We start from the raw sequence: 25,352 nt of genomic DNA, 5'->3' as shown, positions 1-25,352 counted from the left end.
ATATTGTTGCACTCCAGAACAGGAAAAGCCCTCTGACTTTAAACACCACATCATAGAGTAGGAAAACAATCCTTTTATTGAAGATAATTAAAAAGTAGCAAAGTAAAAAGCACTTTAAAGGAGTCGGTAAAGTCCAATTAGGTAAAAAGATAAGCAGGAACAAAGTAGCTCAGGGTAATAGTCCAGCAAAGTCCATAAAAACAAAGTCAAAACTTCCCAAATAAAATGCAAGAAATCAGGAAACATGAATCCAAGACATGAATATAAAATCATAGAATCCAAGAATCAAAACCATGAAATAAAAGGCACTTCAACAAGAATTTTCCAAGCAAAGCTTCCATGTAACAAGGACGAGATCTTGACTCGATTCCAAATGATGCTTCATCTGACTACATATCCTGTACTTTGGACTTTTATCTCCTCGTAGGCTATGTCTCTAGCGCTCAGAAATTGGTTTCGCTTTAGCTGAGAATCTCTTATATTTTTCTCTTGGAGCCTGGCAGAACGCCAAAGCCACTGTTCGGCTTTTCTGTTTTGACTGATCTCCTTCTGTCTATCTCTTTGTTTATTAATTTCTGCAACTGGGCCAGGTGCTGAGCTGTTTTCAAGATACAAATCATGGGAACTCTCTGGTAGCAATTTAGGGAATACACCATCATCCCCACTCCCTTTAAGGACATTCTCACAGGAAACTACACTTTGAACAGGAATCTCCTGGTCATTCTCTGCATCAATATCATTGACCAAACCATTGCCATCTTGAAACTCATTGACATCACTCTTCACATCCAGAGCACCCTGATCCTGAAACCCAATCACAGGCTGAGCTCCTACAATCTTTACTATATAGATCTGGGACCGGAGTCACCTTCCATGCCATGTGCCATGGTTTTACCTAGACATGGACAAACTTGGGCCCTCTGAGTGTTTTGAACTTCAATTCCCATCATTCCGAACAGCCTCAGGCCCTTTGCTTTTCCCCCTCAGCTGCTTAAGCGGCTGAGGGGGGAAAGGAAAGGGCCTGAGGCTGTTTGGAATGGTGGGAGTTGAAGTCCAAAACACCTGGAGGGAAGGCCAGAGTTTGCCCATGCCTGGTTTAGCCCCATGTTTTCCCAAACGACCCCTTCCTCCAAACAGTCGAAGGGGACCCTCCGACCCCAGTGCAGCCTCCTCCGTCCCCAAAACGTCAGAGACAAGTGTGCAAGTCTAACTTAGTAACACACCTGTCACTGGAATAAAAGCAGTTGTGGGCAGGCGGTTATTTTGGGCGCCTCTTTAGCGAGAAGCGTCTCCCCGTCCGGCCGGACAGACCAAGCCGGAGACCCGGGGAAACGGCCCCAAAATCCTGGAGAGAGGCCGTCGCTTTCAAAACAAGCACCCGGGACAAAGCAAAGAAACATTGCCAGCAGGTAGGAGTAAGGAGGAGGTCTCAAATAGTGTGGCATGGCCTTAAGAGCAAAGGGTGCTTGGCTCTTTCCCCTTCGGAGAAGGATGCTTGCATGTGTAGGTTCCTCTCCAAAACATAGGGATTGGGTTGCCTTTGGGGTGAAAGCTTGGCATGCTCTCAAAGGCCTTTGCAAGAGCCTGGGATACTTGACTTTTCCCCAAGAAGGGTGCAGGGATTTGTAGTTTCCTCTCCAAAATATAGGGAATGGGGTCGAGTTTGAGGTGCGCCCAAACTCGACCCAAAATTTTCAATGCAATTTTTGCTCTGATGTTGGTAGCGTAAAGATAGGCATGCACAAATGTCAATATTAGACGTGCTTGTTTTTATATTATATACAATAACAAGTTGCTTATAACTGATTTGTATAGTTTTGTATAGCAATAATGGGTGAACCTAAAAGCTTGATCCTTTCTGCACTGTCTAATAATAAAAGCAACTGAGTGGCTGAAAGAGGTTGGACTAGATGGCCCTTGGGTGCTCCTTCCAGGTCTTGCATTTAGAGTGCAATGAAATCTCATTCTCTAGGGGTCTTTTAGCAGAAGTTGGATGGCCATCTGTTGGGAGTGCTTAGAATCTCAGTGTTTCTCAACCTGGAGGTCGGGACCCCAGGGGGGTCACAAGGGACATTTCAGAGGGGTCACCAAAGACCATCAGAAAACATTATTATTATTATTATTATTATTTATTTATTTATTTATTTTTGGTCGTGTCAGGAACGACCTGAGAAACTGCAAGTCACTCCTGTTGTGAGAGAATTGGCCGTCTGCAAGGACGTTGCCCAGGGGACGCCCAGATGATTTGATGTTTTTATCATCCTTGTGGGAGGCTTCTCTCATGTCCCCGCATGAGGAGCTGGAGCTGATAGAGGGAGCTCATCCGCCTCTCCCCAGATTTGAACCTGCGACCTGTCGGTCTTCAGTCCTGCTGGCACAGGGCTTTAACCCACTGCGCCACCGGGGGCTCCAATAATAATAATAATAATAATAATAATAATAATAATAATAATAATAATAAACAACTTTATTTATACCCCGCCACCATCTCCCCAAGGGACTCGGAGCTGCTTACATGAGGCCAAGCCCGGCAACACATCAATAAAACAGAAAAACAATAAACAAAAACAATAAAATTAATATAAATCACATATAAACAATAACACAAAAGGATTTAGCGTATCGGATATATATTTCCGATGGTCTTTGGTGATGGTCTTAGGAACCCCTTTGGCAGAAAAGGCTGAAGATCTCTCCACCTGTCCTTCTCTTCCGTTTTGGAAACAGACTATAAATCCTCCCACCAAAAGTCTTCCCCCGCTGTGATTGGCCGGCCTCTCAGCTGGCCTCTCATCCAAGGGGAGGGCTGTTTATGAGACTTCAAGTGGGAAGGGGAGAGCAGGAATGCTCGGTGCATGGCAGCATGTGGCTCATGTACGGGCAAGGGAGAGCGTGTGAGGCTGGCGGGAGGAGAGTGTGTGAACCATCCAGGAATGTAAGATCTTCTGAGGAGGCCTTGCTCTCAGTCCCACCTTCTTCACAGGTTCGGTTGGCGGGGACGAGAGACAGGGCCTTTTCAGTGGTAGCCCCTCGGCTGTGGAACATCCTCCCTAAGGACATTAGATCAGCCCCCACCCTTTTAACATTTTGTAAAAGTAAAAACCTTCCTTTGGAAGCAGGCTTCCTCAAATGCAGCGTAACAAATAATTTCTTGACCTCGGAACGGCTGGACAATTGCGATTGGATAATGATTTTGGTAATGAGATGCAGAGGATTAATGTTTTTATTGATTTTATTATTTATGGAATTTTATGTTTGTTATATGCTTTTAACTCTTTTTATATTATTGTGGCATCGAATTGTGCCGTTTTGTAAACCGCTCTGAGTTGCTCTCGGGCTGAGAAGGGCGGTATAGAAATATAGTAAATAAATACTAAATAATAAATGTGAGGCTGGTCATGGGAGTTCTGTGTGGCAAGTTTGGCCCAATTCCATCGTTTGTGGAGTTCAGAATGCTCTTTGATTGTAGGTGAACTATAAATCTCAGCAACTATAACTCCAAAATGACAAAAACAATCCCCCTCAATCCCACCAGTATTCAAATATGGACGTATCGGGTATTTGTGCCAAATTTGGTCCAGTGAATGAAAATTTATCCTGCATATCAGATATTTACACGACGATTCATAACAGTAGCAAAATTACAGTTAGGAAGTAGCATCAAAAACAATGTTATGGTTTCGGGTCAACACAACATGAGGAACTGTATTAAGGGGTCGCAACATTCGGAAGGTTGGGAAACACTGGCTTAGATTGTGCCTTCCTGCTTTGGAGAAGCAAGGTTTGCGGTCACCTCTACGCTCAGGGAAATTACAAGGAATTTGTTTGCTTTTCCTTTTTTAAAAACCACAACACCTTTTGGATTGGAACAAGAGCGGACTGGAAGATTTGAATACTGGTGAGGTTGAGGGGGGAGGATTGATTTTGTCACTTGGGAGTTGTAGTTACTGGGATTTATAGTTCACCTACAATCAAAGAGCGTTATGAACCCCACCAACAATGGATTCAAACAATGATGGATCTGGACCAGACCTGGCACAAATACTCAATATGGCTAATTTGAACACTGGTGAAGTTTGGGGAAAATAGACCTTGGCATTTTGGAGTTGTAGTTGTTGGGATTTATAGTTCACCTACAATCAAAGAGCATTTTTAACCCCACAAACAATAGAATTGGGCCAAAGTTGGCACACAGAACTCCCATGACCAGTCTCACATGGTTTTTGGTGACACCTCTGACACCCCCCCCCCCCCGCAACCCCCCAGGGGTCCTAACCCCCAGGTTGAGAAATGCTGGTCTATGCAATCCATGTTGACCCCTTTTGTCCTTCTTTATTAGCAATATTGCCATCACACCAGCAGGATGGCAATCTGTCGGGAGTGCATTGATTGTGTCTTCCTGCCTAGCTGAAAGGATTGGACTCGATGACCTTTGGGTGCCCCTTCCAATTCTAGGATTCGTTGATTCTAAGTCTTGGTCTTTTTGGCACAAGGGGTTAAACCTTTGTGCCAGCTGAACTGCGGTTAGTGGTTTGTATCTGGGGAGTGGGGTGAGCTCCTGTTTGTCAGCTTCAGCTTCACATGTGGGGACATGAGAAAAGCCCCCACAAGATGGTAAAACATCTGGGCGTCCCCTGGGCAACATCCTTGCAGACAGTCAATTATCTGACACCAGAAGTGACTTACAGTTTCTCAAGCCGCTCCTGACAGAAAAAAAATCTTTCTCTTCTCTTGCAGTAATGAATGGGAGCAGCCACTCTCCAACGGCCATCAATGGGGCGCCTTCCACCCCCAACGGCTTCAGCAACGGACCCGCCACGTCCTCCACTGCTTCCCTTTCCAACCATCAACTCCCTCCAGCTTGCGGCGCCCGGCAGCTCAGCAAACTTAAGCGCTTCCTCACCACGCTGCAGCAATTCGGCAATGACATCTCTCCAGAAATCGGGGAACGTGTCCGCACCCTGGTCCTCGGCCTTGTGGTCAGTGCGAGTCCCACAATTCTATAGTATCCCATGTCAGATCTTGTACTTTCTGGTATAGGTCCCATATCAGCTGACATTGAATCCAGTTTGGGTCAATCCTTGCCTTTAAAGAAAACATTTCAAGCCCTGGGCCCCTCAATTCACATTGTCTTCTTTTGGTTGGAGAGATTTTTACTGCATTATTCAGAAATTCTAGTCAATACTTTTGAGAGCTCTTTTGAGAGCCTTCTAGGTCGTCCACTCTTCCGTGTGCCCAGAAGGGAGTTTCTCATCAGGTCTCAGCCACTGATTGAGATGCTGTGTTCTAACCTGCCATTTTTGGGCTCTTGCTTGCTGAGGTGTTCCTGCGAGTATCTCTGTAGATCTTAGGAAGCCGTTTCTTGATTTAAGGCATTGGCATGCTGGCTGATATCCGAACAGGGGATGGGCCGGAGATGTCACTGCCTTGGTCCTTTCATTGCTGGCTGCTACTTCCCAGAGGATGTCAAGTGGTGTGATACCAGCCAAACAATGTAATTTCTCCAGTGGTATTTATTTATCAGGGGCCCCGGTGGCGCAGTGGGTTAAAGCGCTGAGCTGCTGAGCTTGTTGACCGAAAGGTCGCAGGTTCAATTCCGGGGAGCGGCGTGAGCTTCCGCTGTCAGCCCTAGCTTCTGCCAACCTAGCAGTTCGAAAACATGCAAATGTGAGTAGATCAATAGGTACCATTCCGGCAGGAAGGTAACAGCGCTCCATGCAGTCATGTTGGCCACATGACCGTGGAGGTGTCTATGGACAACATCGGCTCTTCAGCTTAGAAATGGAAATGAGCACCACACCCCAGAGTCAGACATGACTGGACTTAATGTCAGGGGACAACCTTTACCTTGACCTATTTATTTATCATGTCAGAAGCAGATTCAGAATACAATTATAATGTATAGAAAAACCACAAACGGAGTTAGAAACTTAGCCTTATGTTCCATTTCCTTTGACCACTTGAGTGTCTCAGGTGTTGTTCTAAGAAGGTCCTCCATTGTGCATGTGGCAGGGCTCAGACTGCATTGTAGTCAGTGGTCTGTGGTTTGCTCTTCTCCACACTCGCATGTCATGGACTCCACTTTGTGGCCCCATTTCTTAAGGTTGGCTCTGCTGTGGTGTGAGGTGTAGACATAATGCGGCATGTCTCTTTAAGAGCCACATCCACTATTTTAACGTAGTGAGATATATTCCACACTGAGCATGCGTGTTCAGCAGCAGAGTAGCAAAGCGCAAGGGCAGATGCCTTCACTATGTCTGGTTGTGATCCCCAGGTTGTGCCAGTCAGCTTTCGTATGATGTTATTTCTAGCACCCACTTTTTGCTCGATATTCAAGCAGTACTTCTTATAAGAAGAAAGGAGTAACTACTGGTGACATCTCAAAAGTGGGGTAACATGAGCCAAATATTGAGATAGAAATATAATCTGCAGGATGTTGATATAATCCAGATGCCCCTTTTTCACCCATTGCCTTTTTTTGCCCCGTAGAATTCCACATTGACCATTGAGGAATTCCACTCCAAACTCCAAGAAGCCACCAATTTCCCCTTGCGCCCCTTCGTCATCCCGTTCTTGAAGGTGAGTCCCTTTATATTAAGTGACCCTTTGCCTCGATTGACCACAATCTTGACCCATAATGCTCCCTATAGTACAGCATTTCTCAACCTTGCAGTTGGGACCCCAGGAGGGGTTGCAAGGGGTGTCAGAGGTGTCGCCAAAGACCATCAGAAAACACAGTATTTTCTGTTGGCCATGGGGTACTGTGTGGAAAGTTTGACCGAATTCTACCATTGGTGGGGTTCAGGATGCTCTTTGATTGTAGGTTGGGTGTGATCCTGGACTCATGACTGAGCCTGGAACCCCAGGTTTCGGCAGGGACCAGGGGAGCATTTGCACAGTTAAAACCTGTTCACCAGCTGTGCCTGTACCTTGGGAAGTCTGACGTGGTCATGGTAGTCCACACTCTGGTTACATCCCGTATAGACTACTGCAACATACTCTACGTGGGGTTGCCTTTGAAGACTGTCTGGAAGCGTCAAATGGTCCAGCGAATGGCAGCCTGATTGCTAACAGGAGCAGCACTCAGGGAGAGTACAACTCCTCTGTTGCGCCAGCTCCACTGGCTGCCAGTTTGCTATCAGGCACAATTCAAAGTGTTGGCTTTAGCCTATAAAGCCCTAAACGGTTTTGGCCCAAATTACATGTTCGAACGCATCTCTCCTTATGAACTATCTAGGATCTTAGGATCGTATAGGGAGGCCTGCTCTCATTACCACCTTCATCACAAATATGCTTGGTGGAGATGAGAGACAAGGCCTTCTCGGTGGTAGCCCCTCAGCTGTGGAACACCCTCCCTATAGATATTAGATTGGCCATCTTCCTTTTAACATTCCAGAAAAAAGTCAAGATGTGGCTTTTTGAACAAGCATTTGCAAATGCAGAGTAACTGACATAGGAAAATGGAACGACTAGACAATGAGTCCGGACAACGTTTTTAACAAGGAGACACTATGAATTTATATTTTATTGATTTGTTTAGTTTTTATCATATGTTATGTTTTTAATTATATTTATTACATTGTAAGCATTGAATTTTCCCCTGTTAACCGCCTTGAGTTGCCTGCATGCTGAGAAAGGCAGTATACAAATACAGTAAATAAATAAATAGGTGAACTATAAATCCCAGCAACTACAACTCCCAAATGTGAAGATCTGTTTTCCCCAAATTCCACCAGTGTTCACATTTGGGCATATTGAGTATCTGTGCCAAGTTTGCTCCAGATCCATCATTGTTTGAGTCCACAGTGCTCTCTGGACGTAGGTGAACTACTGCTCCAAAATCCAAGGTCAATGACCACCAAACTCTTCCAGTATTTCTTCCAGGTAGGTGGGTCCCAAACTCTTCCAGTTTGGGACCCACCTACCTGCGCGACTGCATTTCCGTCTACGAACCCACGTGACCTCTTTGATCTTCCGGAGAGGCTCTTCTCTTGCTCCCGCCTGCATCAAAGTTAGACTGGCGGGGACGAGAGAAAGGGCCTTCTCTGTGATGGCCCCCAGGCTCTGGAATTCACTCCCCAGAGATATTAGGCAAGCCCCCACGTTGGCAATCTTCAGGAGGAATCTGAAAACCTTATTCCAATGTGCCTTCAATGATTGAATGTAAGATATTCCCTGACCAAATTTCGCACAAATGACCTCAGAAGCACTTTATTTTATGGTTCGTGCAATTAATTCCTTCCTCAATCCGGATCTCCCTCCCCAATAATTTCCATTGCCCAATCTCCCAGTGTTTTTAAATTTTTTAATTTTATCCTTAAATTTGGCCCTGCCCCATGTAATCCTGTGTGTTTAATGTCCGATTTTATACTGCTGTCTCGCTTATTATTTTGGTTTTGCATTTTATTCTGTTATGCTTCTGTGTTATATTGTGTTATGCTTTTGTGTAATATTGTCTTTACTGTACTGATGGGCATGGCCTCATGTAAGCCACCTTGAGTCCCCCTTGGGGAGATGGAGCGGGGTATAAATAAAGTATTATTATTATTATTATTATTATTATTATTATTATTATTATTATTATTATTTCTGTTGGTCATGGGAGTTCAGTGTGCCAAGTTTGGTTCAATTCCATCATTGGTGGAGTTCAGAATGCTCTTTGATTGTAGGTGAACTACAAATCCCAGCAACTACAACTCCCAAATGACAAAATCAATCCTTCCCCCAACCCCACCAGTTTTCAAATATGGGCATAGCAGGTATTTGTGCCGAATTTGGTCCAATGAATGAAAATACATCTTGTATATCAGATATTTACATGACGCTTCATAACAAGAGCAAAATTACAGATATGAAGTAGCAACAAAAATAATGTTATGGTTGGGGGTCACCACAACGCGAAGAACTGTATTAAGGGGTCACGGCATTAAGAAGGTTGAGTAACACTGCTATAGTACTACTAAGTTACCTTGGGATATATCGTTTGGTGAGCTCTCCGCTTTCCATACCCAAACTGCAAATCCCACAGCTCTTAAAACAGAAGTGTGATGAGCGACTAAAATGAGGAGGAGAGCGACTAAAATGATAAAAGGTCTGGAGAACAAGCCCTATGAGGAGCGGCTTAAGGAGCTGGGCATGTTTAGCCTGAAGAAGAGAAGGCTGAGAGGGGATATGATAGCCATGTATAAATATGAGAGAGGAAGCCACAGGGAGGAGGGAGCAAGCTTGTTTTCTGCTTCCCTGGAGACTAGGACAAGGAACAATGGCTTCAAACTACAAGAAAGGAGATTCCATCTGAAGATGAGGAAGAACTTCCTGACTGTGAGAGCCGTTCAGCCGTGGAACTCTCTGCCCCGGAGTGTAGTGGAGGCTCCTTCTTTGGTGGCTTTTAAACAGAGGCTGGATGGCCATCTGTCAGGGATGATTTGAATGCAATATTCCTGCTCCTTGGCAGAATGGGGTTGGACTGGATGGCCCATGAGGTCTCTTCCAACTCTTTGACTCTATGATTCTATGATACTATGATTGGCTGATGTGTTTTGGTCCAGAGCTTGGTAAAGTTCCCTTGGGATGAATAGACTCCAAGGGAAGGAATCTCGCCCTTCAGGCTGAGATAGAAGACCCCCCACCCTCACCTTTCTCTCCTTTTCCTCCCTTCCAGCTGTTTTCAGCCTTGGCTCCCAGATGTTTCTCATTGCATTGTAATTGCAACCAGACACAGCCCCCAGCGGGTCTTTTATTCCCAGGGATGTTTTCCCTTCTGGAAATTCAGGGTCAGGGCAGGCAATTGGGAGAGAGACATGAGCTGGAAATGGGGATTTCAGGCCCAGGGGAGAGGTCTGCCAGCCCTGGCACTCGCAACAGCGCATTTCATCCGTTGGCACTCAAACTTGTGCAACAGATGGGGATTTGGCTTTGGATCAGCCGCCGAAAGAGGAAACAAAGGCCGGGGACGGCAATACTGAAAGAGAAAGAAGAGAGAGGCACAGAGAGAAAAGTCTGCCTGTGTTGTCACTTAGGTTTCAGGAAGGCTTTGCAGAGCCCTTGAGTTGGAAGGGGTCCCCTAGAGACTATCTAGTCCAATTCCCAAGCTCAGTGCACAATCTCCAACTAAAGCAGGCGTGGGCAAACTTTGGCCCTCCAGGTATTTTGGACTTCAACTCCCACAATTCCTAACAGCCCCCCGGCTGTTAGGAATTGTGCACTGAGCTTGGGAATTGGACTAGATTTGTGCACTGAGCTTGGGAATTGTGCACTGAGCTTGGGAATTGGACTAGATAGTCTCTAGAGAAAAGTCTGCCTGTGTTGTCACTTAGGTTTCAGGAAGGCTTTGCAGAGCCCTTGAGTTGGAAGGGGTCCCCTAGAGACTATCTAGTCCAATTCCCAGGCTCAGTGCACAATCTCCAACTAAAGCAGGCAAGGGGAAACTTTGGCCCTCCAGGTATTTTGGACTTCAACTCCCACAATTCCTAACAGCCGGTAGGCTGTTAGGAATTGTGGGAGTTGAAGTCCAAAATACCTGGAGGGCCAAATTTGCCCATGCCTGAGCTAAAGCATCCCCAGCAGCAATGAGGGAGCTGTCCAGCCTCTTTTGGAAAACCAGTGGAGAAGGACCGCCCTCCCGTCATGTTTCTAGGCCGTGGAGTGCATTGCTAAGCTGCTCTCACAGACAAAAAGTTCAACCTCACCCTCAAAGTAGCTTCAGCAGCTTAAAGTTTGGACTAAAACCCAGAATGTGTCCCAAATGGAAATCATGTCCTCGGCATCATGGTAGTGGTGGATCCAGTCGTGTTGTTCAAGCATCAGTTGGTATTCTACCTGTGCACATAAGTTTCTCTCTTAAATAAATAAATCTTCCTTCTTCCCTCTCCCACTCTTCCTCCGCTTCTTCTTCCTCTTCCTCTTCTTTTTCCTCTTCCTCTTTCCACCCCTTTAACGCTTCCTCCTCCACCTGTTCCTCCTCTTTTTCCTATTCCTACTCTTCCTCCTCCTCTACTTCCACTACCCTCCTCCTTCTCTTTCGGCTCTTCCTGTTCCTCCCCTTCTTCTCTTTTTTTCTTCTTCTCTATTTTCTTTCTCTTCCTTGCCCTCCCCTTCTTCTCTTCCTCCTTCCTTTTCTTCTTTCTACTCTTCTTCCCTCTCCATCTTCTCTTTCTCCTTTTTCCTTTTCTTCTCTTCCTCCCGTTCTGTCTCTTTTCCCATCTTCTTCTTCTTCTCTTCTTCCTTCCTCTCTTCCCCCTCTCTTCCTCCTCATCCTTTTCCTCCTTCTCTTTCCCTTTCTCCTGTTCTTTCTTTTCCCATTCTTCCTTCCCTTTTCTCCCCTCTCCTTGTACTCATCCTCATCTTCCTTTTCCTCTTCCTCCTTCTCTTTCCCTTTCTCCTGTTCTTTCTTTTCCCATTCTTCCTTCCCTTTTCTCCCCTCTCCATGTATTCATCCTCGTCTTCTTTTTCCTCTTCCTCCTTCTCTTACTCTTCCTCCCATTCTTCCTCTTTCCCCTTCTTCTTTTCTTATTCTTTTCTTCTTCCTTCTTCTCTTCCCCCTCTCCTCCTCTTCCTTCTCTCTCTTCCTCCCATTCTTCCTCTTCCCCTTCTTTTCTTTCCTCCTCTCTTCCCTCCTCTTCTCTTCTTCATCTTCCCCTTTCTGCTCCTCTTCCCCCTTTTCTTTCTCTTCCTCCCGCTCTTCCTCTTCTTCCGCTTTTCTTCCTTCCTTCTTCCCCCTCTCCTTCTTTTAATCCCCTTTTCCTAATCCTCTTCCTCCTCTTCCTCTTCCTCTTATTCTTCCTCTTCTTCCCTCTTCTCCTCCTTCTCTTTCTCCCATTTTCTTCTTCCTCTCCTCCTCCTCCTCTTCTTCTCCTCAGGCCAACCTGCCCTTGTTGCAGCGTGAGCTCCTCCATTGCGCTCGGATGGCCAAGCAGACGCCCGCCCAGTACTTGGCTCAGCACGAGCAACTCCTCTTGGATGCCAACGCCTCCTCCCCCATCGACTCCTCCGAATTGCTGCTGGAGGTCAATGAAGGGGGCAAAAGGAGGACACCAGACAGGTACGGGCTCCAATGTGCATGATGGGGGCAGGAAAGAGAGGCACCCATAGAGACCAGTGAGTTGAGGCTTTGCCGAAAGGTGTGGACACAGCTGCCTTTCTCTCCCGGAGCAGGACCAAAGAGAACGGCTTGGAGCGGGACCCCCTGCACCCGGAGCCCCTCAGCAAACGGCCCTGCACCATGAGCCCCGCCCAGCGCTACAGCCCCAGCAACGGCCTGGGCCCCCAGCCCAACGGCATCCCCCACCCCACGCCGCCCCCTCCCCAGCACTACCGCCTGGAGGACATGGCCATCGCCCACCACTACCGTGACGCCTACCGGCACCCGGACCCCCGGGAGATGCGGGAGCGCCACCGCCAAGTGGGTGAGTGTTAAGACCCATTCCATACTCGCCAGATACCTATCAGGGATCTGCTGCGTGCCTCTGCCCCAGAGTCCCTAATGGGTGTCATTTTCTTCTCCCACAGCGGTGCACAGCACCCGGCAAGAAGAAGTCATTGACCACCGGCTAACGGACAGGGAATGGGCCGAGGAGTGGAAGCACCTGAACAATGTACGTACCAAATCCTGTTGTCTGAAATGTGTATGGGGCAGGATAGTATCTCCACTCCTGGAGTGGAATCTGTAAGAAGGGGGGATTCATGGTGTAAACAAAGGAATCCTAAGATTACTGCCAACTAGGCCTTGTCAGCCAGAAGATAGGGTTGTCAGAGAGTAAGACAAGGCGTCTCCAGTAAGACAGGGGCTGGCATCCTATTAATGAGAGACATTGGTCTATTAATGGTATACATTGACATTCTATTGATGGTATACATTGACCTCCTATTAATGGTATACATTGGCATCCTATGGATGACAGGTATTGGGATCCTTATTGGTGACAGATATTGGCCTCCTGTTGATAACAAACATTGGCCTATTGATGGTATACATTCGCATCCTATTGGTGACAGATATTGGCTTCCTGTTGATAAGAAACATTGGCCTATTGGTGGTATACATTTGCATCCTATTGGTGACAGATATTGGCTTCCTGTTGATAACAAACATTCGCCTATTGATGGTATACATTCGCATCCTATTGGTGACAGATATTGGCTTCCTGTTGAGAACAAACATTGGCCTATTGGTGGTATACATTCGCATCCTATTGGTGACAGATATTAGCTTCCTGTTGATAACAAACATTGGCCTATTGGTGGTATACATTCGCATCCTATTGGTGACAGATATTGGCTTCCTGTTGATAAGAAACATTGGCCTATTGGTGGTATACATTTGCATCCTATTGGTGACAGATATTGGCTTCCTGTTGATAACAAACATTCGCCTATTGATGGTATACATTCGCATCCTATTGGTGACAGATATTGGCTTCCTGTTGAGAACAAACATTGGCCTATTGGTGGTATACATTCGCATCCTATTGGTGACAGATATTAGCTTCCTGTTGATAACAAACATTGGCCTATTGGTGGTATACATTCGCATCCTATTGGTGACAGATATTGGCTTCCTGTTGATAACAAACATTGGCCTATTGATGGTATACATTCGCATCCTATTGGTGACAGATATTGGCTTCCTGTTGATAAGAAACATTGGCCTATTGGTGGTATACATTTGCATCCTATTGGTGACAGATATTGGCTTCCTGTTGATAACAAACATTCGCCTATTGATGGTATACATTCGCATCCTATTGGTGACAGATATTGGCTTCCTGTTGAGAACAAACATTGGCCTATTGATGGTATACATTCGCATCCTATTGGTGACAGATATTAGCTTCCTGTTGATAACAAACATTGGCCTATTGGTGGTATACATTCGCATCCTATTGGTGACAGATATTGGCTTCCTGTTGATAACAAACATTGGCCTATTGATGGTATACATTCGCATCCTATTGGTGACAGATATTGGCTTCCTGTTGATAACAGACATACTATCAATAGGCCAATGTCCCCAACAGGGAGCCAATATCTGTCACCAATAGGATGCGACTGTATGCCATCAATAGGCCAATGTTTGTTATCAATAGGAGGCCAGTATCTGTCATCAACAGGATGTCAATCTATTTGCATCCTATTGGTGACAGATATTGGCTTCCTGTTGATAACAGACATTGACCTCCTATTGGTGGTATACATTGGCATCCTATTGATGACATGTGTTGGTATCCTTATTGGTGATAGACACTGGCATCCTATTGATGGCATACATTGGTCTCCTATTGATAACAGATATTGGCCTCCTGTTTATGACATACATTGGAGTCCTATTAATGACATACACTGGCATCCTATTGATAACCAATATTGGCCTCCAGTTGATAACAAACATTGGCCTATTGATGGTATGCATTGGCATCCTATTAATGACAGATATTGTCACACTATTGATGATAGACATTAGCACTCTGTTAGTAACCAATATTGACAACCTATTGATGATAGATACTCTGTAATGATGTACCATTGCAGAACCATTATGGTCCCTCTGCTCCACTTAGTTTGCAAAATCGGATGGTTAGGTTTTAAGGGATTCACAACTGCCGCCCGGCTCAGCCCTGACGTGTGCCTTCTGCCCAGCAGCTGCTGAACTGCATCATGGACATGGTGGAGAAGACCCGCCGCTCGCTGACGGTGCTGCGCCGTTGCCAGGAGGCGGACCGGGAGGAGCTCAACCATTGGATCCGCCGTTACAGCGATGCCGAGGACATGAAGAAGGGGGGCAGCCCTGCCAGCCGCTCCCACAACAGTACGGCCAACACAGAGGCCCCTCCCATAGGTATCCATGAGGAGGGGGAATTTGGGGTGCACAGATACCTCCTTGAACTTAGTCTCCAGTAGAGTCAACAAATGGTGGATCAATGGCTCAATCTCATCAATAGAATGGAGGCATCCGAGAGATTGGGAAAGGTGCTTATTTGGGCTGCTGCTCCTGGGATCCCTCAGCCAGCATAGCATCCTATTGATGATAGACATTGACATGCTATGGATGATATACCGTAGCATCCTACCATTAATGACAGACATTGGCATCCTATTGATGATAGATATTGGCATTCTATTGATGACATATATTGTTATCCTACTGATGATAGACATTGGCATCCTATGGATAATTCTACTGTTGATGACAAATATTGGCCTCCTATTGATGACAGACATTCCCATCCTATTGGTGATAGATACTGGTATTCTATTGATAGCTTATATTGTTATCCTACTGGTGATGGACATTGGCATCCAATGGATAATAGACAGTGACATTCTACTCTTGATGACAGCTTCCTTTAGCTGACATACTTTGGCATCCTATTGATGACAGATATTGGCATCCTTTTGATGATACATCTTGGCATCCTTTCAATGGCAGGTTGTCAATATCTGTTGGGCTGCACATTTGGAAGCATGGGTTCCTCTTTGACCAGCTTTCCTCAAGTTGGCACATTGGACTACATGTCCTGCTATCTGGTTGAGGAAGATGGGGAATATATTCCAACCAGAATCGGGCGGCGGGGAGGGGGGACATTATCTTTAATATTTGCACTGATTCTTCTTTTCTTTCAAGGGTGCTGCTATGCATGTAGAAAGATATTTGGGGGGTTTGTCTACAATCAGACTAGGCACTGAATATTTCTTTTTCTTTTTTCCCCTCCTATCTTCTCCTTTGGTCAGAAGCTCATCGCGAATTTGTATCCAGGCCCTTGTCTGGCTACATGCCTGAGGAAATCTGGCGGAAAGCTGGTGAGTTTATTGGGAAGGGAGTATTTTGGGGGGAAAGGGGAGACAAGCTAGTTCCAGGCTTCATAGACTGGGGCAGGATTATCAATGTTTTTAGTGGTTACAGTAGTGGTTACAGCATCTATCTATCTATCTATCTATCTATCTATCTATCTATCTATCAAAAGCCACTTTTTCAGTCATTGCAGAATAGAGCTGCCAGGGGAAATGTGCATGCAGCCAGACCCCAACTTCTGCTCTGCTATCCTCTGCATCCAACTACAAGCAAGTAGACTAAATGTTCCCAGTATAGATGAAAAAGAATAATTCTTCAATTCCACTTTCACCTGGAAACTGTCCTTTTAGATTGTTTCAAACAGGAATATGTGTTTTGTCTCTGTGGTTGATACTTAATGTGCAATGCTTAATGGCATTCCTTTGTCTCAAGTCAAGGACAGTCCTCAACTGACAATCCAAGATGGTGCTTCTGTACCTTTAAGTAGAAGATGGAATATCAGTCACTGGCTGAAATTCACTCTTATTAGTACAGTCTATTAAAGGTACAGAAATCCCTGATTTTGACAGATATCGAGTAGTTACTGTCAAATTGAGTAGTTACTTTTTTTAAAAAAGCAACCCAAAGTGGAAGCCCTGTAACTGGAAGATGGAATGTAGTTACCGGCTGAAATTCACTCTTCCATACAACTATTAATGGTATTAATGATTTCACCTGGCAGAGATTGGATAGTTACTATCAAAAAGACAACCCTAGAAAGGGATCCTGTACCTTTAAGTAGAAGATAGAATGTCAGTCACTAGCTGAAATTCACTTTTCCATAGAACGTTTAATGACACAGGTATTAATAGTACAACTATTAAAGGTACTGGACTCCCTGATATCACCTGGCAGAGATTACTGTCAAAAAGGCAACCCTAGACAGGGCTCTTGTACCTTTAAGTAGAAGATAGAATGTAGTCACCGGCTGAAATTCACTCTTCCATACAACTATTAAAGGTACTGGACTCCCTGATATCACCTGGCAGAGATTACTATCAAAAAGGCAACCCTAGACAGGGCTCTTGTACCTTTAAGTAGAAGATAAAATGTAGTCACCGGCTGAAATTCACTCTTCCATACAACTATTAAAGGTACTGGACTCCCTGATATCACCTGGCAGAGATTACTATCAAAAAGGCAACCCTAGACAGGGCTCTTGTACCTTTAAGTAGAAGATAAAATGTAGTCACCGGCTGAAATTCACTCTTCCATACAACTATTAAAGGTACTGGACTCCCTGATATCACCTGGCAGAGATTACTATCAAAAAGGCAACCCTAGACAGGGCTCTTGTACCTTTAAGTAGAAGATAAAATGTTACTCACATTTTGAAATTTTGAATTAGCTGAAATTCACTCTTCCATACAACTATTAATGACACAAGTATTAATAGTACAACTATTAAAGGTACTGGACTCCCTGATACCACCTGGCAGAGATTACGTACTTTCAAAAAGACAACCCTAGACAGAGCTCCTGTACCTATAAGTATAATAATAATAATAATAATAATAATAATAATTCTTAATCGCCTCTCCTCGTGGCTCGAGGAGGGTTACAGGATAATTAAAATACATAAACATAGAAGATGGAATGTCAGTTGCTAGCTGAGGGTCCCTCTTCAATACAACTATTAATGGTACAACCATTAAAGGTACAGGACTCCCTGATCTCACTTGGCAGAGAATTGATATTATGGATTGCAAACATTGACTTATTTGCAATGCACTGTTTCCGAGCTTGCCTTGAGAACTCCAATTTTCTCCTTGACCCCAAACCTTATCGAGCTCCCCCTCCATGATTTCCGCCTCGCTCTGTGCTCTTCCTTTCAGAAGAAGCCGTGAATGAAGTGAAGCGCCAGGCCATGTCCGAACTCCAGAAGGCTGTCTCCGACGCCGAGCGAAAGGCCCATGAACTGATCACAACAGAGCGGGCCAAGATGGAGCGAGCTTTGGCCGAAGCCAAGCGTCAGGCCTCAGAGGACGCCTTGACCGTCATCAACCAGCAGGAGGACTCCAGTGAGGTAGTGACTCCCTCTCCCAACCTGGTGCTCGGCTGGAAACCGTAACCGATGGCTCAGAGTGGGGGGCGCCCACCAGGCTTGGTGGCCAAACTTCTCTCTTTCACCCCCTTTACGTATCTCTTTTATCCCCTCCATGTTCCGTTCTCCTTAAATGTTATGAATTGGTTGAGCTCGACCCTGGACCCCAACCCGCAGCGCCACGGGGAGCGGCCCCCGTCGAAGAGCTAGACGGTTTCGGGCTTTTGAGCCCTGCTTTCCGCGGGTGTCTTTCGCTCGGCCCCTGACTCTGTCTGCTTTCGCCTTCCCCTGCAGAGCTGTTGGAACTGCGGGCGCAAGGCCAGCGAGACCTGCAGTGGATGCAACACCGCCCGCTACTGTGGATCTTTCTGCCAGCACAAAGATTGGGAGAAACATCACCATGTCTGTGGGCAGACGCTCCAAGGACTCCAGGCGAGTGGGACTCCTGCAGCGGCCACGGCTCAACCGGACATGGCAGCCACAGGGGCTAATGTCATCAGCACAGTGGCCGGAAGCCCCGGTGATTCCAGCTCGGCCGCTGCATCACGTTCCGGCACTCCGGCCACTCCGGTCCCTCTGGACACAGCTTCTCGCTAAGACGGGGAAAGGAAGCCGGAAAACTGACCAAGAACAGTCGCTGCTGCTGCTACCAGTTGTCTCCAAATGACAAAACAAATACAAATGAAAGACACAAAACTGCATTCAATGCAAACCCTCAGCTACCTGACACGTATTTGACCTCCGAAACGACCTCTATCTCTCACACGAAATCCTCATGACTTCTCAAACCTGGGCTTTAAAGCGGAGCGACGGCAAAGACCCACCTGCTCCGTTCACTCATTTTTATTTTTCCAAAATAAGTACCTTTGCAGATGACGTTGGTGTTGGTGTAGACGATATGATTGGGAGAGTTTATAATTTGGTTTAGATTATTATTATTTTGGATGAGGAATTTGTCTGCAGGTATTACGCCACGCATCTGGATTCAGGGGATGGGGAAGGAGGCCACATAAATCAAATGGGTAACTTCCATCCGTCCACCTTTCTGCCGGAAATGTGTCCGAGACAAAGAAAAGGGGAAAGAAACAAACACTTTCCCCAAAAGGAGAAAAGAAGAAGAAGGCAGGGGATTTTTTAAAAAAGCAAACCATTTCAGTTACAAAAACAAGATTTTTTTTCCTTTTTTGTAAAAAAATAATAAAAATAAACCATAAAAACATCAAACTCTTTGGCTTTAAAAGAAAAACAAAATCCAAAAAGAGAACCCGACGAAACCAAGTGAAGGAAGCTTACCTGTAAACTACCTTGCTAGTTAGCCAAGAAGATACCAGATTCACCTCTGTTCCAAAGGAAATCCAAAAAAATAATAATAACCAGAATAGAAAATATCCAAACTTTTTTTCCACTGCCAAAGTTTCTTTTTTTCTTTTTCGTTTGTTCGTCGGTTCGGTTGCTTGGTCAGTCGGTTCCTTCTTTCTCCTCCTTACTTGGGAGGGAATGGTTGTTGTTGTTGTTGTTGTTTTTCTAAAATCTATATATAAATATATAAATATATTTATGCTTTTGGGTTTTTTGCAAAAACTGAGGAATATACCCGAGTTAAGAGCAGAGCAATGGGGACTTTCTCCCGACGACGGCTGCTGGCGAAATTGTCGTCTCCTCGCGGTTCTTTAATGCACTTGGACCTTTACCGCGTTCTGGTTTATCCTTCGAAGGAGGACGAAAAAGAAATGTGCAAAGAAGGGGATCAGAAGACATGTTTGTTTTTGTAGAATAAAAAAAGCAAAAACAAAAAAAATCACCCGTACGACAACAACAAAAGAGAAATCCACTACTTGTATGTATGTATGTCTGTGTGCAAGTTTGTATGTGTATGGATGAGGCAGAAAATGACTCCTTTGGCTCTCTCCCTGGATGGATCATAAAGATTTTCAGTTCTGTTTCATTCAAAAGAGCATTAAAAAGGAAAGTATAAATGCTACTGTCCAGTCACCCAACCTCGGATGCATCACTATTGAATTAATGGTATTTCGACCCACACTTTACCTGCTGTGGCTCAATGCTATGCAATCATGGGAGCAGTAGTTTAACATGAGAGTTGTAGTTTGACAAACTGAGAGTTGTAGTTTGACAAAATGGGAGTTGTAGTTTGTGATGTAGTCTTGACACCTCTCTGGCAAATACTGCTAGGGCTCCAACAAACTACAACTCCATAGCATTGAGCCATGGCATCATTCCATAGCATTGAGCCATGGCAGTTTGAGTGGTACCAAACTGCATTAATTCAGCAGTGCAGACATATCAAATTAATGTGGTTTGATGCCACTTGAACTGTCGTGGCTCAGCGCTATGGAATCATGGGAGTTGTAGTTTGACATGATGGGAGTTGTAGTTTGAGATGTAGTCTTGAGACCTCTGGCGAATACTGCTAGGACTCCAACTCACATGATTCCGTGGCATTGAGCCATGGCCATTTGAGTGGTCCCAAACTGCATTGATTCAGCAGTGCAGACATGTCAAATTAATGTGGTTTGATGCCACTTGAACTGCTGTGGCTCAGGGCTACAGAATCATGGGATCTGACATAGTCTTGAGCCCTCCCAGCGAATAATGCTGGAGCGCCACCAAACCACAACTCCCATCATGCCATAGCAATGAGCCACAGCAATTCAAGTGGTATCAAAGTGCATTAATTTGACAATGTCAATGTTCCAGAAAGAGAGAAAGAGAAAGAGCATTCTTCCAGAAATACCTGTGATCTACCTTTTCCCGGTTCCTCTCCGACTCCGAATGCGGACTCTACCCACTAGGACATTCTGCCTGGGCTCGTCTTTCTTGCACCACTACCTCTTTCTGCAACCCATAAACTACCAAATCCAAGGCAGAGTTTTTCACTTCGACTTTTCCAAAAGGGAGCAAAAACTGTTCTGTCGTTCTCAGCTAAAGTCTCCGTCGGCACCTGTAAATAAATAAATACCCATGGCGTTTTTGTGTCTTTCCACCAATACCACATTTTTGAGGGTGCATCTACACCAGCCACGGGCAAACTTGAGACTCCAGGTGTTTTGGACTGCAACTCCCACCATTCCTAACGGCTTAAGTGGCTGATGGGGAAAAGGTAAGGGCATGAGGCTGTTAGAAATGGTGGGAGTTGAAGTCCAAAACACCCAAGATGGCGCAGGTCTGGTGTAAAGCTTGGCATGGATCATTTATTTTCCACGGTTTCCTATCCCAATGTCCCTTCTTTAATTTTAGTAGTACCAGATTATGGTCAGAGAAGACCCTGGGTAGTATTTCCACCTTAAGTGGCTGAGGGGGGAAAAGAAGGGGCCTGAGACTGTTAGGAATGGTGGGAGTTGTAGTCCAAAACACCTGGAAGGTCCAAGTTTGCCCATGTGTTAATTCCACAGTGTAAATGCACCTTAGAATTCCTTTCTCTTGTCTTCCACAATGCGTTCATGCAGAAAAGCATAATTTGCATGTCTGGGGAGGAAAGCCCTATCAGTCAATTGCATTTCTTGCAATCGTTGTACAAAGCGTTGAGGACGGGAGTGCAATATATGGGGCAAAGTGGGGATTTATAGCACGGCTGCAGGGAGACTGATGTGTCAAATGTGAATGTACATAGTCATTGCAAAGGTCCAAAAAAGTACTACTACAAATGATGAAGAAAAGTATAATAATTATTATAATATGGTGATAATGATGACAAGGTTGTTTGCCAAATAGTAGAAAACGAGATGTCAAAGTTAGGAAACAGGATGAATCCATAGGCTCCTTTGGAGGTGGTCTTTTTCAGGAATTTGAAGAAAGTTTAATTTATTTTGTTCCCCTCTTTGGTAAAAGAAAGGTCGTCTTTAAATCCTATGATTACTGTAAGAATATGAGAATACTGTAAGATAAGTATTGGGTCTTTTGGATGGATCTACACTGCATTATATGGTCAGTATCAACTATTATATGGTCAATATGGACTATAATATGGTCAGTATAGACTGCACTATGTGATCAGTATAGACTGCATTATATGGTCGGTATAGACTGCACTATATGGTCAGTATAGACTGTATTATATAGTCAGAATAGACTGCACTATATGGTCAGTATAGACTGCACTATATGGTCAGTATAAACTGCACTATATGGTCAGTATAGACTGCACTATATGATCAGTATAGACTGCACTATATGGTCAGTATAGACTGCACTATATGGTCAGTATAGACTGCACTATATGGTCAGTATAGACTGCACTATATGGTCAGTATAGACTGCACTATATGGTCAGTATAGACTGCACTATATGGTCAGTATAGACTGCACTATATGGTCAGTATAGACTGCACTATATGGTCAGTATAGACTGCAATATATGGTCAGTATAGACTGCACTATATGGTCAGTATAGACTGTATTATATGGTCAGTATAGAGTGCACTATATGGTCAGTATAAACTGCACTATATGGTCAGTATAGACTGCACTATATGGTCAGTATAGATCTATATAAGGCACTTTGACTGTATTGAACTGCATTTATGTGGGTCATCTAAGGCAGTTTAAAACTACATTATAGGGCAGTGTAAATCCAGCCATAGTCTATATGCTCTTCCTTTTTTGGGCTGGATTTGCACTGCCATAGCATGCACTTTGGGACTGCATTATGTGGTCAATGTTGTAGACCCATATAGTGCAATTCAATGCAGTCAAGCAGCATTATATGACAGTGTAGATCCAGCTAGGCTCAAATGCATGCGACAATGCATTCATGGAAATGAATATATAAATGTATGTATATGTGAGTGTGTGTGTATACAGACACACACATATATATGAGCCATCCGTTATGATACAAAGGAAGGAGAATAGAGGGATGACCAACTATTTGTTGTTGTTTTAACTTGGCAAATCAAAGCAAGCCGCCCCGCATCTTTGGACTTGGTCGATATTCCCAAAGATGAAAGCCTAAAGGAGTATCACCAAAACCTTGGGTGACCCAACGCTATGGGAATCCTGGGAGTTGTAGTTTGCAAAACCCTGGCTTCCCATTTCAAAGCGTCCCATCGGCTTCTGGTGGAAAGCGCATTCTCTTTCTTGGCTGGCTTTGCCTGGATCAAATATCTCAGAATTAGGGGCCTATTTAGAAGTATTCTCAGGTCTTCCCATCCTTTCCAAAATAATAATAATAATAATAATAATAGAATCCTAGAGTTGGAAGAGACCTCCAAAGGTCATCCAGTCCAACCCAAATTCTGCCATTGTAAGGAAGACACTCTCTCATTGGCTTTTTTAGCTGCTGCATCACACTGTTGGCTGGTGTTTAGGTTGTAGTATAGGCATGCGCAAACTTGGGCCCTCCAGGTGTTTTGGACTTCAACTCCCACAATTCCTAACAGCCTACCGGCTGTTAGGAATTGTGGGAGTTGGAGTCCAAAACACTTGGAGGGCCCAAATTTGCCCATGCCTGTTGTAGTAGAATCACCTCATCCTGGAATTGGAAGGGACCTCTAAAGGCCATCCAGTCCAACCCCTTTCTGCTAGGAAGACACAATTCAAACCCTCCCGACAGGTGGCCATCCAGCCTCTGCTTAAAAGCCTCCAGAGAAGGAAAGTACTCCAAAAAAAATGGGTGGCACTGCTATGTTCTCAGGGTATTTGAGAGGCGCATCACACACATACACACAGAGCTGTGCAATACTTGAATTCGGAGAGGGCTTGGGGTGCATCTGCACTGTGGAACCAATGCAGTTTGGCACCACTTCGCATTGCCTGGGAGCCTCCTCTGCCAAAGAGTGCCAACTGCAACTCCCATAGCAGTCAAAGTGGCACCAAACCGCTTTCATTCCACAGTGTAGACGCACCCAAAGGGAGGAAGGAATGAGGAATGTCCCTGGGTGTGCGAGTGAGGATGCGTGGCAGAGCGTTTGTGCAAAGAGGTTTTAAAGAGAGGAGAAGAATGGGAAATTTACACAAAACAAAAAAGAAGTTTTAAAATCCCCCCTTTTGCCCTGTTTCCCCTGGTGTTTGTGGGCTCCCCCCCCCCCTCAAGAGAATTGAAAAAAGTGATATAGGAGGGTTGGTTCATTTGATTTCTGTTTCGGCATGCTGTCCCCCCCTCTTTTCCCTCGCTGTCTCCTGCTTTCTCTAAATGTACTGTATGTTTGAACCTGTGAAAAGATGTAAAACATAATGAATTCAGGTCACGTCTGTTCTGAACTCTGTATCCGTGTAATAAAGAAAATTTAATATCACTGACTTGGTTTCTTTGGCTTCCTTCTGCCATACAATGAGACAGGGATGGATATTATTATTATTATTATTATTATTATTATCACATTATATTTTCTATTATCTACATAATTACAAGAAAGGAGATTCCATCTGAACATTAAGAAGAACTTCCTGACTGTGAGAGCTGTTCAGCAGTGGAACTCTCTGCCCCGGAGTGTGGTGGAGGCTTCTTCTTTGGAAGCTTTGAAACAGAGGCTGGATGTATTGTTGAAGGCTTTCATGGCCGGAATCACTGGGTTGTTGTAGGTTTTTTCGGGCTATGTGGCCATGTTCTAGAGGCATTCTCTCCTGACGTTTTGCCTGCATCTATGGCAAGCATCCTCAGAGGTAGTGGATGCTTGCCATAGATGGAGGCTAAACGTCAGGAGAGAGTGCCTCTAGAACATGGCCATATAGCCCTCTGAGGATGCTTGTCATAGATGCAGGCAAAACGTTAGGAGAGAATGCCTCTAGAACATGGCCATATAGCCCTCTGAGGATGCTTGCCGTAGATGCAGGCGAAACGTCAGGAGAGAATGCCTCTAGAACATGGCCATATAGCCTTCTGAGGATGCTTGCCATAGATGGAGGCTAAACGTCAGGAGAGAGTGCCTCTAGAACATGGCCATATAGCCCTCTGAGGATGCTTGTCACAGATGCAGGCAAAACGTCAGGAGAGAATGCCTCTAGAACATGGCCTTATAGCCCTCTGAGGATGCTTGCCGTAGATGCAGGCAAAACGTCAGGAGAGAATGCCTCTAGAACATAGCCATTTAGCCCGAAAAAACCTACAACAACCCAAAGACTGGATGGCTATCTGTCAGGGGTACTTTGAATGCAATTTTCCTGCTTCTTGGCAAGGGGTTGGACTGGATAGCCCATGAGGTCTCTTCCAAATCTAGAATTCTATGACTCTATGATTATCTGCATATTATAATAAAATAAGTAACATTAATTATTTTATTGTATTGTCGAAGGCTTTCATGGCCGGAATCACTGGGTTGTTGTAGGTTTTTCCGGGCTATATGGCCATGTTCTGGAGGCATTTTTTCCTGACGTTTCGCCTGCATCTATGGCAAGCATCCTCAGAGGTAGTGAGGATGACCTCACTACCTCTGAGGATGCTTGCCATAGATTCAGGCGAAACGTCAGGAAAAAATGCCTCTAGAACATGGCCATATAGCCTGGAAAAACCTTCAACAACCCAATTAT

General features: G+C 44.9%; 1 protein-coding gene across 5 annotated transcripts in view; it reads left to right on the top strand.

Annotated features, from left to right (window-relative positions):
- CBFA2T3 (CBFA2/RUNX1 partner transcriptional co-repressor 3) overlaps window positions 1-24,121 on the top strand; it is a 73,915-nt gene extending 49,794 nt beyond the window's left edge. For 2 of the 5 annotated variants that reach the window (XM_060787878.2, XM_060787877.2), the window contains 9 exons: window positions 4,738-4,979; window positions 6,490-6,579; window positions 11,859-12,040; window positions 12,154-12,404; window positions 12,508-12,593; window positions 14,638-14,833; window positions 15,727-15,795; window positions 17,662-17,852; window positions 18,165-24,121. In XM_060787878.2, the coding sequence (XP_060643861.2) occupies window positions 4,738-4,979; window positions 6,490-6,579; window positions 11,859-12,040; window positions 12,154-12,404; window positions 12,508-12,593; window positions 14,638-14,833; window positions 15,727-15,795; window positions 17,662-17,852; window positions 18,165-18,467 (1,610 nt within the window). In that variant the 3' untranslated portion in view covers window positions 18,468-24,121. Of the gene's footprint in view, window positions 1-1,058; window positions 1,410-4,737; window positions 4,980-6,489; window positions 6,580-11,858; window positions 12,041-12,153; window positions 12,405-12,507; window positions 12,594-14,637; window positions 14,834-15,726; window positions 15,796-17,661; window positions 17,853-18,164 lie in introns of those variants that run through there. The other 3 variants (XM_067471066.1, XM_060787875.2, XM_060787876.2) reach the window with 3 other exon arrangements.
- Window positions 24,122-25,352: the final 1,231 nt, after the last annotated feature.

The sequence above is a fragment of the Anolis sagrei genome, chromosome 8 (assembly GCF_037176765.1).
Source record: "Anolis sagrei isolate rAnoSag1 chromosome 8, rAnoSag1.mat, whole genome shotgun sequence".
In the NCBI taxonomy this organism is placed as follows: domain Eukaryota; kingdom Metazoa; phylum Chordata; class Lepidosauria; order Squamata; family Dactyloidae; genus Anolis; species Anolis sagrei.
The sequence above is the reverse complement of the archived record's forward strand: the minus strand, read 5'-3'. Positions and strand labels throughout refer to the sequence as shown.